Source organism: Neopsephotus bourkii, unplaced genomic scaffold, assembly GCF_033783945.1.
Source record: "Neopsephotus bourkii isolate Nb327-2 ecotype Australia unplaced genomic scaffold, CSIRO-AGI_Nbou_v1 NB_1707, whole genome shotgun sequence".
NCBI classification, from domain to species: Eukaryota; Metazoa; Chordata; class Aves; order Psittaciformes; family Psittacidae; genus Neopsephotus; species Neopsephotus bourkii.
This window is the reverse complement of record NW_026902181.1, coordinates 4,151,549-4,164,638: the sequence shown is the minus strand read 5'-3', so window position 1 is coordinate 4,164,638 and position 13,090 is coordinate 4,151,549. Positions and strand designations below refer to the sequence as shown.

Sequence of the window (13,090 nt, the reverse complement as noted above, 5' to 3'; positions counted from 1 at the left end):
TTTAGACTATGAAAATCCAGAGGTTAAGGCAGTTTGCATACGTGTCTCCAGAGATTAATCAGCACAGCTCACTGACGCTTTTACAAGCAATGCCTGCTGCTGAGTTTTCTAGCAAAGAAAAGTTTGGTTTTCAGCAACAGAAAGTTTGATTTTCAGCAAAGTTACAGATATTCAGCGCTTTGTAGATCTCTCCTTGGTACCTTAGAGAGTTTGATCTCTGGGGTGCATGTGAAAATAGAAAAACAGAATTCGTTAATTAGCATCACAGCAGAATTTCACATTTTTCCGAGAAACAATCTCTTAGTAAGTATTATGTGAACCACTTTTGTGGATACAAGCATTTCATAGGTAGATGCAAGAGGAGTAATTAAATAATACAAAAATTAAATATGTCATAAATATGATAACTTGAGGAAATGCCATTTTAGCACAATGCTTTTTCCCAAAATTGTGTAAGAATAAAGCATAAACTATAGAAATATCTGACAATTTTAGCATATTAACAAGTATTCTATTTACATTAACATTGGTTAATGTTAATTCAATTCAGAAATTTGAGCATTAATAAAAATTTTAAAATATTACAGAAATAAAACATTACAGATAGAATGATGCTGTAAAACACTTTACAGACTTGTACTCAAATAAACATGCAATTGATTCATGATTTTTGTCTGTTTTACTTTGATGGCATGAAAATATGAAGAAGCTGTTTAGATAAATCTTGCCAGTTTTGTATCATTCCTATTTTTTAAATTCTGGTTTCAAGGCACAGGAAACTACTATCAGTAATTTATTCATAGTGAAAGTGACAGCAGCAACAACACAATCTGCCCCAGCATAGTGTCACGTGTGCACCAGCAGTGTGTTTGAGGGAGCTCCCTCTCTGGGCCAATGGGACTGTTCTCTATGCTGCTAGCCCTTCCTTGTCAGTAAGGCACTTAACTCTTGTGCAGACTTCTACACAGCAAAATTTGGATCAATACCAAAAGGGAAGCCAGAAATGAAAGATTAAGCAGAAATGAAGCACAAGTTCAACAAATGTTTGGAGATGGCATAAAAAGTCCCTGACTCCACTTAGAAATGTGAAAATACTCTATATACTTCTGTGCATTCTAAATTTAACTGCAAAAATTTACTAATCATAAAATATCAAGCATTAGAATTGTACATTTCAAGACTTTCAGGACAGTGCAGGATCTTGACTAATATGGAAGTACTGTTCTGTGTTACCAGGCCACTGTTTTGCCCTCTAATTCTGCCCAGAATGTGCAAGGCAGATAAAGCTGCATACTGAAGTATTAGGAACGTTTTCAAGGCTCTTGTTGAAAGACTTCCTCATTTTTAATATTTTCCACGGGTTAACCACAAACGTTAACAACAGAGTATGCGTATGAGAATCTGAACATGCACCTCCTCAAGAACTAAACATTTCAACCACAGGAATGGGCCTTACGTGTTCTCCTCAGCTGGTATATTTTTTTGCCCAGCTCAGAAGATAAAACTGGTTCTGTATTCATATGAATAAGAACCAGACCCAAAATAAGTTTTTAAGATTTCAGTGTGAGTCAAAGTAAATTATGTTGTTTATTCCACATGTCCTTAGCAAAGCAATGTTTTCACCAATGATACTGGTGGGCAAACCTTACTGTAGGAAACAAGCAGAAATAAGAATTATCTCTTCCATAGCATCCTCAAAGAGCTGCTAGTCCATGTACTGTGGCAAAACTTCCTACAGACAGCAGCATGTAAGTAGAATGCTGCAGTGTGCATCCTGCAGCTGGTGTTGGGAACAGCTTATTTGTGCCAGCAGCTAACTGCTAGCTTCCACCTTCTTGGTCTTTGCCGCTATTGCAGGCTTTCTGAATGTCAGATGAATCTGTTATTTCTTTGTTTTCTTCTCTTACCCCTCCTTCCTGTGATTCTTTTGACATTTTCCATTTTATGCTGTCACTCTTGTGATTAACGGATGAATTTAGCCTGGATGAGTTAAATCTCCATCTTCTCAGACTCCTATAAAAGTCTTTTCTGACATTTTCACTAACCAGCACATAGATGATTGGATCAGCAATGCTGTTTGCAGTGGCTAAACACAGAAACACTGTAAAAACTGAATAGATGTCTTCTTCAAATGGACATGAGCAATTTTGATGAAAGATGAAGTATATGGATCTTATTAAGAGTACCACATGGTAGGGAGCAAAACACATCAGGAAAATTATAATGATGGCAATAGCCAGATACTTCACTTTGGCTTTTTGCCGACAAGTCAAGCTGCTGCTTGTTTTAGTACTTTGGAAAATTTTATAGTTTGTGAAAATGAGGATTGTGAAAGGTATGGCAAATCCAAATAAGAATCTAGCAAAGCTGAAAGAAGCCAGTTTTATGTCAAGGGGTAAAGTCTCAAAGCAGGTCTTACTACCTGGGTTATCTTCCATGTAAAATACTGGAACATAGATTATTGCAACCACAGCAAAGAGAAAAAACACTATTATAATTGCCTTTTTCTGTCCTCTTCTCCCCCTTGATTCCAGAGCATACACCAGTGCCACGTAACGATCCACAGAAATGCAGCACAAAAGCAGAATGCTGATGTATATGTTGCAGAAAAAGATGAATCCTGTTACTCTGCAAGCTTTTTCACCCATAGTCCACTGGTGATCATCTTGCACATAGAGAATCCAGAGAGGCAAGGTACTTAAATATGTCAGCTCACACAATGATAAACTGAAAATGTAGATGGCAATTACTTTATTCCTTTGGATTTGTATGAACGTAAGCAGGGAAGTTAAGCAATTTGCTGGAAGGCCTATGGCAAAAACAATGCTGTAAACAGCAACCAGAAGTGTCTTGCTGTCTTTGTAGGGAATTCCTGTGCAAATGGAGCTCTTATTTGTGTCTGTACAATTTTCCATTATTCTTTTTCCAGCTGGTGCTTCCTGAGAATCAGAAGACAAGACAGAAAGTTAGCATTTGCATCACGTAAAAGTATGTCAATAAAGGTTACAGTCCCTTAGGTGCCAACAGGGCACCAGGGGAACAAGTGGGATGCTTGTCTTGGGGAAGCATCTAAGACAGGCACTCCGGGCCACCTACTGAGCTGCTGTGTAGAGGGGATAAAAAAAGGTGAGTGATTTCAGGGTCAGCAGTAGTTCTCTGCCCAGACATCTCCTGGGATGTGGCATATGAGAGCTTGACCAATGTGAGAGCTGCTGTACACCTGCATACCATAGGGGTCTTGAAGACCTTTTCTATGGTAAAGCACAGCAGGTGACTACAACTTGCACATGAGGCAGCTGGTGGCAGGGACACTGCACAGTTGCATGCCACCTCAGCGTCTGTCTATGCCAGATACCTTAAGAAAAAAGCCTTCAAGAGTGGTTGAAGGTTCCCTCTTTCCCCCTCTCCCAGGCTTTGCATATGTCCCTTAATCCTGTGTTTGTCTGCATATTCTCTTTTCTGCATTGCCTATTTCTGCTGTTTGTGCTTGTGTGAAGGCATGCTTCCCCCATTGCAGCTGAAAATGGTGCAGGGCAGGAAGGAAGTGGTAGAAGAGTTTTTCTGTAGACACATGGTTCCCAATGTTTCTTTCTCTTGCCTCCTTCTGTTACCTCCTTCCTTCCAGCTTTGCTTCAAGTCTCATTCCTGTGCTTAGCACCCATGAGTGAGCCTCAGGAAGGAGATGCCTGTGATTTTTTAAGCTGCCTGCATGAAGCATGCTTTTCTTTCCTTGCCTTTTGGCATACAGCCTAAAGCACAGGGCAGAGGCTGAGCTGCAGAGACCTTCATGCTTAAATGACAGTTGGCTGCCAAGCTCAAAGCCCCAGCTGACAAAGCAAAGCCATGGGCAGAATTTACACTTCGAGAGAAAAAGCGTGAACTGAATGACTCTCCTGAAGATCTGGCCTGTCAGCTCCGGAGCCTGGGAAGGATCCAGGAACATGTCTCAGCCTTGTATCTGGAAGGAGGAGAGGGCTCATCCATTTGCTCCTCTACCTCACCTTCTCCTAGCTCTCTCCCTGCCTAGGGAAGAGTCTTCTGGCCCTGGCCACTGCATCTAGCCTGACTTCTGAGCTTCACTTCTCTCTGCTCAGCTCCTGAGGCCTGCAAGAGGTTTCCTTGTCAAACTGAATACCAGAAAGCAGCACTCAGCCGACTGTTTATGAAACTTCTCCCTGTGACATTACCGCTCTGTGACTGAACACACACTTTTATCTTCTCCTCAGGACTTTAGAGTTTGCTGTGTTGATATTTGGCTCAGGCCAGAAGATTGCAAGTTCTGTCTTCTTCTGTGGTGGCTGGGCCATGATGGATGTATTCCCACATCTCTCAAATAGAGCACTCGTAACTGTTTTATCTAAGCATTCATAACTGCTTTATCTAAAGAGGCAGCTGGTTACCTGTGAGCACTCTGTTGTTGGGTTGCACCCACACTGGTGCAGGGCTGGAGCAGGCTATCCTGCGTCTGAGATAGTCATTCAAATAAATAATAATAATAATTACACAGCTAATTAAAACAACAACAACCCACCATTTCAGGGTTCATTTTCTGCTAATATTTGTGATGAGCAGTTTTAGTGACTGGTTGAAGCATCTGGCCATTTGGGTCACATGGAGGTGGGCAGCAGCTCTAGCCACATCACTCTCTTCAGTTCTTTTGCCTTGAAATGCCACTGCTAAGCCTGAAAAGTCTGTGGACATTCGTGAGTCTGTCAGCTTAGAGTTTATAACTTCAGAGTGAATGTAAAGATCTTTCCTGGAGTCTGGTCCCTAAATGAAGCAGAAAAGGGTCCTTGGATGTGCAGAGACTTGACTGATGGGTCTTGCTGCTCATTTGGTCCAATTGCAATAATATCTGGTCTTCTCTCAAGAGGCTGAAGTGTTTTCACTAACACTGAGGGGTAAAAAGGGAAGTGAAAACAAGGGGGAGAACAAAAGGTGGGGTTTTTTTTTGTTTCTTTTTTCTTTTTTTTCCCTTCATTTGTCTATAAGCTGCTAATGAAAAACTGTTTCAGTTTCCAATAGAGAAGTTGCAGTGATAAAAGTACCCCTATTAGGAGAAGTAGAAAAGAAAACTGAAGATATAGTTGCATGGAAAAGAGGGAGAAATCAAAAAAAGAACAGTATCTGAACAGAGCAGTGACTGAAAGTCTTTGAGTGGATTCACCTGAGATACAGGGGGACAGAAGAGAAGAAAGACACAGTGAAATCCATAACATGAGTGTAACTACATCAGTGCAACATATTGTTTAATGTATTTTTCATCCTCCAATAATTTTCTGATCATCCTTCTATGCCAAGGATTATTGTTAGAGCTGAAAGTTTTGAGGGGTTTGTGTGGGTGTTAGCAATAATTTTTAAAAGCTCCATGCTTATAATGTTTAAGATAAAAACGAACCATATTTTCACACCTTCCTTCCAGCCCCAGTGTTTGGAAAGGGCAACAACCTACATATTTTGAAGCATAAATTAACCTTCAATGAAACAGGATCTGAGTTTCTCCCTAGGGGTTTTGTATGCTTTCCTTAGTAGCATGCAGTACTGTATTTGACACGAGTGCTAACATGATGTCAGTCTGACCACTCAAATCTAGTACTGTAAGACATCGATTCCCAGATATGAGAGATACATCACCTACAGAGTACTCATCACCAGCAATATCACCCCTCTTATGAACCTGGGATACTCTTCTTATGCAGAACCTACATTACTTGCCTGTGAACTTTATGGACAATTAAACTTTCTGGACACTAGCATTCATGTCTGTTAACTTTAATAGAAAGTAATGTGGATTATTTGCTCTGCTGCTCTTGAATGTATGAAAATATTTGTGGCATCTTTGTGAATAAAAATAGATTATGATCCATTAGCTCAGCAAGTCAGTGAATTGGCTTTTTTGTTTTTGTGATTGAAATAGTTTGTTTTTTCATTAGAAATAATCAAATTAGTAGATGAAGCCACTCCTATAAGGAAGTCACAGCATACAAAGGAAAAGCAACAATGGCTCTTCTTAGTCTACCCAGCAGACACATGAAAGATAGTGGGGTTTGAAGCAATGCATTTTGAAACTTGAATAATAGAATACAATAGAAAACAATATAAATTACTAACTATTTTGTTTCTAAACTCTGTAGAGAAAAAAAGGTAGATTAAAGTTATAGAACTATACTGGGAATCCAGCCTGAGCACAACTCCATCTTAAAATATCTACCTTCATGCTATCTTGACTGGAAACAAACCACTGATGGGATTTGAATGTAGAGACAAATAAACATGGTACAAAGCAGATTTAATGCCTAGTCAGGAAAAACAAAAATTCCATGTGATTCCTGAGAGTGGCAAGTTTCTTGTATTTATTAGACTTCTGCTTGAGTTTTACCCTCTTTTGAAGGCTCCCTGGCTGCTGCAGCAGTGGAGAAAGCTCTCAAGAAACAAGAAAGACAGGCAGCTCCCGCTTAAAACAAGTTATGGAGCATTTGTAGGCTGAAATTAGCTGCTGTAAGGAAGCAGCAAGACCTTGGGATTAAGTATACAGCTTTAATATTTAATTCTATACTGCAGATACAAGAAATCTTACATAAAAACATATTTGTTGGGAGGTAGAAGATACTCATCATCTGCCTTTCAGAAGGGGAAGTCAGCAATCATTTCTGATGAGAGGAAGGTATTTGATTAATCTTCTGATTCATAGAGAAGAACTCTCAGCAACTACAGATTTTAAATACCCATGTGTGGGCATTTATGTAGAGCCACACATCCACTTCCCCATTCCCACAATGTACAACTAAATGAGCTATTTTGCTAAAATGAGCAATGAATTGTTATAATTCAGGGTTGACAAAGGACCCAACTTAAAATAGTGGTCCTTCCATAAATTGTGTGTGTTATAGTACCTGTGAGAGACTGCACAGGAGACAAGAATGACAGATGGATAAGAGAGAAATGTGTAAAAGAAAAGTCCTGCTGCAGCGTTTAAAACAATCTTGTTCAATACATCTAAAAGTAGGTAAACTACCTGTCAGATACAGTAGATAAGGGAAATTCACAGATGAAAGATAGACTGCAAAATCACCCTGTACCAGTGGACTTTTTTCCTTCGTCTTATGCTTCAGAGGCTGTGACTCATGATTTTGGGACTTTTGGACATAGCAAAGTTTTTCAGTCTTCCCTGAGAGCATCATAGAGTGGCTGTTGTAGGGCAGATTTACTCTGTGGTACCTACCAGCTTGTCTAGAAAAGGTCCTGGAGCCAAAGGAATGGCTTCACAGCCAGAAAGCCATCAGGAGCACCTGAAAGGCCATCCTAAATTTGGAGATAACTATAAAGCCTGTCAAGTCTGAGGCTGAGGAAAGCATAGGGTTTGGAGAAGCAGCAGTGAAAGTGAACACCTAAGAGCAGCCCCAAGACTGGAGACTTCTGTGCTGCTGATTCAATTCCTCTTCTTCACACCCCTTTTTCACACACACAACCAACAGGCGTTCATGCTTGATGCCTCCCTAAAGCTGTCACAGCTTGATTGGCAGCTTTGGCAGTGGGGGCTATTAAGATAAGTCTTCTGTTACTTGACTGGGTCATTTGGAAACCTAACAGACTTTCTTGCTGGCTTGTGCTGGAACTACGAAGTCTTGGAAGAAGGAGATGAGTGGAGGGATTCTGATGCACAGTTTCTCTGACCCATCCCAGGATGGTTCTGGAGGTCAGAGCACAGCTGAGTGCCAGCAGATTTGACACCAAGGTTTGACACTGCTCTGGGCTCCTGAAAGAGCAGGCTGGGGTATCAGGGAGCAGGCTGTTTTTACAAAGCAAGGAGATCTGGCCATGCTGGCACACTGCTAGAGCTGAGTGTGTCTAACTGCTAGATTTGAGGGAAATCTGACCTCAAGTGGCTAAACAAAGAAGCGCCGAGACCTATATTCAAACCCACAGGTGTAACCCTTAAAAAGTCATCCTTTATATTTTAGGATCAGGATCTCCCCAGCACCTACTTGTGGACATGTTTCCTCCTTCTTCTTGGCCTTAGCCATCCTGGCCTTCAGACAAGAGACTCCTGCCAAACTTCTGGCACCTGCAGTTAGAAACACACTAGGAGCTACAGAATGGCCTGTATTAGAGCTGTTTTCATCCCAGACTGTCATGACTCAAAAGTGTCTCTAGGGCAGCAACTGCCTGGGGTTGCTAGAGATTTCTGTACTGAGGCTGTACATCTTTTCCCTCCCTTTGGTGGATGCCAGCAGCTGGCCACGTGTGACACTTGAACCAATGCAAGGCCTAAGTAAAGCCTTCAAGTCCGTGTATGAGCAGATATGAAGGTTATCCACAGCCACCCTGTATCCAAGAGAGACTTGTTCCTGCTAGGAGGCATGTCATGTCCAGAGGTGTGAACGTTCGGTCTCGTCACCTCTCAGGTAAGCCAAGCGGTCAGAGTGGGAATGGCACAGCCATGCCTGTGTTTTGTGGTAGCCCTTCAGTGGTACCCAGCATCTCTGTGCTCCTGGACCCACAGAAGCTCTGGGGAGCTCAGGCGATCACTGCCACACATGAACAGAGCAAAGTCATTGTAGCAGAGCTGGGTTAAGGGCATATGCTTGAGTGAACATGCAGTTATCCTACCTTGTGGTAAGTTTCTTCACTTGTTTCTCAGTTGGCTGTGGATTGTGGCTTGCCAATGGTTCTGTTTGTTTCCCTATATTGGTTTGTTTTTATTAACGTTCAAGGGCTGTGTCCTGCATGTGGTTGGCCTGCTGCTGCCGAGCCCTGCCCAGGCTCTGTCCTCCATTGCTGGCTTGGCCACATCTTGCCAGCCCGTCATCTCCTGTCTCCCAGTATGTGGTCTCTGCATTGCCTTGGTTCACTCCTGCCTTTCGCCTTCCTACTGATGCTTTCCCTCTGTCCCAAGTCAATCAGTGTTTTTCAAACCACTGCTGTCCCAGGAGATCCACAAATCATAGATTCATAGAATGCTTGGGTTGGAAAGAACCTTAAACATCTCTCTCCTACAGGGGACCTACTATTCTCAGCACTGCCTTTGTGAGTCTGTGCAGGAGCTCCTGTGACATGGGAGCTGCATGGCTGCCAGTAGCATCGTCAATACTAAAGAGATTGCTGGGGAAAAGCAGAGCAAAATGAGGCCCAAAATAATTTTGTGACCTGCCAGACTTGGCCTCACTGGCATATTGTTTGTCACTGAGAGGTCTAGCTAGTTTCGCGTCAAAATTTTCTCAGCAAGTGAGATCTGCAAAGACTTGTGAAAACCACAATGCACCCATGACACTTCTGCACGTGAAAGAATCCTATTTTTAACAGAGCAGTTAAAGATGGTCTTTACAAGTGCTCTGAACTCAGACACCAATGTTTCCTCCTTTTCCATTTACCATGAAATGAAAGTAAACTTCTTTGTTCCTTCTTGTCTTATGTTTTGTTCTCAGTTGGAGAACTAAGAACTAAAAGTTTTCCTTTTTTGCCATCTAGGTCACCTCCTATAGCTAGCCAGCTCACATAGTGGCAGGGTTTTCTCCTCAAGACCTTAGTTATACCAGCAAAAACTGTGATGCTCAAAGATTCCTCTTTGACCTTACATGTTTCTGACATCTCTGTAAGCCCACTCATAAATGCTAAGTCTCCTGCAGTGTCTTCTCTGAATCCTCAGCTGCAGTCTCTTCCAGCTATTAGTACATCTATCTGAATGGGCAGCTTGTTCTTCATTGGTACTCTTGGAGTCTGTCCTGGAAGACATTAACGTAAAAATCCCAGCTATCAGATATTCCTCAAGGAGTGTTTCTTTAGGAATATCTAAATCATATGTTGTTTCTGATAGACCCTCTTCTGAATTTCTCATTCCTCTCAGACCTTTCCACTGTGGTCAGCCTCTGCTTGACTGTGCAGTGGTACAACCCTCTTCACTTTCTGCTTCAGTTTTAATACTGGGCCTTTGGTGTTCATGGACTCCAGATCCACAGCAGGATATTTGTTTCTTGTAGAATGTTTTTGTCACATGCTCTGCTCCACCAACAGCCAGGTCTGAACCTTAGATGTGTTTGGCAGTATCTATCTGCACTAAATACCCTGCTTTAAAAATAGGCTTGATTCATGAAGGCAGATGAGATCAAAGTAGCTGTAGTCTGAGACAGACTCTGTCAAGTCTGATGTGCTCTACAGAAGGTAGCTGTAAAGATGATGGGTTTTCTGTCAGTTTGGTAGGATCCTTGACTACCTCCTTCTCCTCCAGTGCTCTGTTGTAAGTCCAGTATAAGAGGGAGGGCTAAGTCAAAATAGTGTTCCTCCAGGAGTTCAGTTTAAAGCAGTGGTCTTCACCCAGGGAGGCACATCTCACTCAGGAGGCAATAACGTGGCAGAAGGATATGAGAAGGTGTTCTGTCTGCTAAACCCTGCCAGACCTGTCCTAGTTCTATGTGTGAGACATGCACAGCAACCCTGGAGCCAGCAGCAGTTGGGACAGCAGCTTTTGGACAAGCATTTGAGTCTATGCAGAAGTGGAAAAGGGTCAAAGGAGATAAAACAAATGCCAGGTGGAACTACACTGAACTGCTGATTGCTAATTGTAACCCATGGCACACTGAAAACACATTAGGCTTGCACTGACGATCAAGAAATAGCAAGCAAGCAAAACCTGAGCTTGTGCTGAAGTCAGGCTAGATGCACAGGTACTAAGTCAGAAAACAGCCACAGAAACCTGTCTTTATGCTGTCTGGCACAGCAGTTACTGCAGCTGCCACTCCAGCCACATTTCTGCTGCACTGGGAGCAACAACTGCTAATGTGAGCAGTGGCATGACCCTGTTTGTAACTGCAGCGATACTGCTGTCCCCTTCCCCACTCCCAGCTTTTCTGGTTTGAAAATCACTGGCTTACATGCACTTTTATAGCCTCTTGTATACAAGAATAAAGGAGCCTGGCTGGGATGGCAAAAACATTCTGTACAGAGCTGTGAAATTTCCATTTCTGTTCCAAAGTGGGACTGAGCTTTGTCAGGGCAGCCTGATCTAGATGAAACGCTGCCTTCAGGCACTTCTAGTTTGATGGCAATGCTGTTTATGTGATCATGATGAGGCTTCTGGTCTTCTGATCAGTGTCTCCCAAAGAGACATGGGAAATGCTGCGCTTGAAAGAGCTGACTGCAGTTTCAGGCAGAAAGCTGTACAGAGGGGTGCTCAATTCAGACTGAGTATTTGTTTAAAAGTAGTGTCCTGTGTACAGAACTGTGGAAGAGTCCTCAGAAGAAAATTAGCCTTGCCCATTGAGTGCTAAAGAGCAGAACTTCTGTGTGGGGTTATTTTTCCCTCCCCTTCCCCCTCCCTGTATGAGGTTGCTGGAAGTTAAGGAACTGCTGGTTTAAGATATAAATAGGATTATGGGAAGAGGGGGTTAAAACCAACCTAGATGCTCCTTGGTCTTTGCCAGAGTAGCAAACTTTATGTTAAAAATTCAAGAGGAGTCAGTAGCCATCATCTGTAGTGCTTTCTGTTGCAACACAAACAAATGGGGAAGGTAAGAAGGAAAAGAAAGCCAACTAAGAAGACCCTATGAAAAACTAAATTGAGGAAGCAATTCCGTTTGATCAAGCCAGCTGGTCAGCCTGGCTGTTCACCCTTTGCTAAACCTTATTTGGCATAGGAAGGATCCTCTTCGATCTCAGAATGCCTCAAAGCAAAAGTAGGCTTCTTTAAAGTCTCAAAGGAAAGAACCCAAACTAATTCATTTTGGCCAGCTACCAGTGTGGTGTGATTGCCGTTACCAGCCTGTGACTTTACAAGACTTGTGGTCTCCTTAAAGCTGCAGCTACTACACAAAATAACAGCTACACTAAATGCAAAGATGTATCAGCTTTCATTTAAAAGCAAGGTTTTTGGATTACAGAGGAGAGCATGAAGCATCATCCCAGTATTTTGAAGTCTCAGAGGAACAAGTCGACTCCCAAAACATTTGACGAAAAAGAATAATCTTAACTTAGACTCCACATTTCTGGGTGCCAAAGTTCAGCCGTGGTGTGTAAAAAAAGACTGAGAAAAAGAAGAAATGTAGTGTATCCACTTAGTCACTATAGAACAGCAGGTAAACATCATAGTAAAATATCTGTCTTGCTTTTCCAGCAGAGTAAGGATGAGAGGAAAGGCTGGTTGTGAATTCTCCTTATGGTCTACCAAAGGAAGCCCAGCATTTGTGTTTCTAACATAACACGTCTCATGCTTTGCAGGGATGGTTAAATCTGACTTAGCAGCCACCTGTATCCTGCCAAAATCCTTCAGTCCTAATTATCATCTTTCCCTTACAGGAACTAAAACTGATTTGTAAGAGAGAAACATGTTTTTTATAGGAAAGGGAATTCGTAAGGAAAACAGGTAGCAAGGATTCCATCAACTGCAATGAACTCTAATTAATACAGACCAAACAACACTTTATGTCTGTTGTATCAATCACAGGAGGTTTAGACTATGGTGAAATATCAACAGAGCCTGCATTTCTGAAGCACAAAAGCACAGCACAGAGAAGTAATAATCAATCAGAACAAAGCAGAATAGTGCTTAGAAGAAATAATGCCTTGCCTCAGGGACAGAAATCGCTTACCTATTTTTAATCTGGCTTTTGCAGAGGAGTCGATGAAGGGCTCCAACTTGTGCTGTACCCACAGGCTGCTCTGTAAACACTGCAGGAAGTTACTAATACTACTGTGAACAGTCATAAGAAGTGTGAGCTGAAAGAAAGTAGTCTGCTGACGACTTCATCAGGCTCCCAAAGTGTGTCACTTGTAGTTAGGTGCACAGTTATAGATAGGGGTGGGATTGGAATACCCCAGCCTTGAAAAACTTAGTCCTGCCATCCTTTGAGAAAGTGACTGGCAAAAGACATCTATGGTAAGGAATATCTTTGGGGAAGATCTGCACCTGAAAATATACTGAAAAAGTGAAAAGAGGCAGAAGAAATTATTTACTAGTTACTCAAAGTGAAGGATAGTAAGAAAGGTGAAAAACCAAATGGTCAGAACAGGAAAATGTGGAATTATCAGGAAGACAGAAGGGAGAAATGCATTGTGGTGGTGGATCTGTGTGTAAATGCAGACCAGGCACTGAGATGTT

General features: G+C 42.1%; 1 protein-coding gene across 1 annotated transcript; it reads right to left on the bottom strand.

Annotated features, from left to right (window-relative positions):
- Positions 1-256: 256 nt before the first annotated feature.
- GPR132 (G protein-coupled receptor 132) lies at positions 257-12,727 on the bottom strand. Its single transcript, XM_061376145.1, has 2 exons — positions 12,582-12,727; positions 257-2,939 (listed from the first exon to the last, which is right to left on the bottom strand). Exon 2 carries the CDS (start codon positions 2,913-2,915, stop codon positions 1,821-1,823), a length of 1,095 nt encoding a protein of 364 aa, XP_061232129.1. The 5' UTR covers positions 2,916-2,939; positions 12,582-12,727; the 3' UTR covers positions 257-1,820.
- Positions 12,728-13,090: the final 363 nt, after the last annotated feature.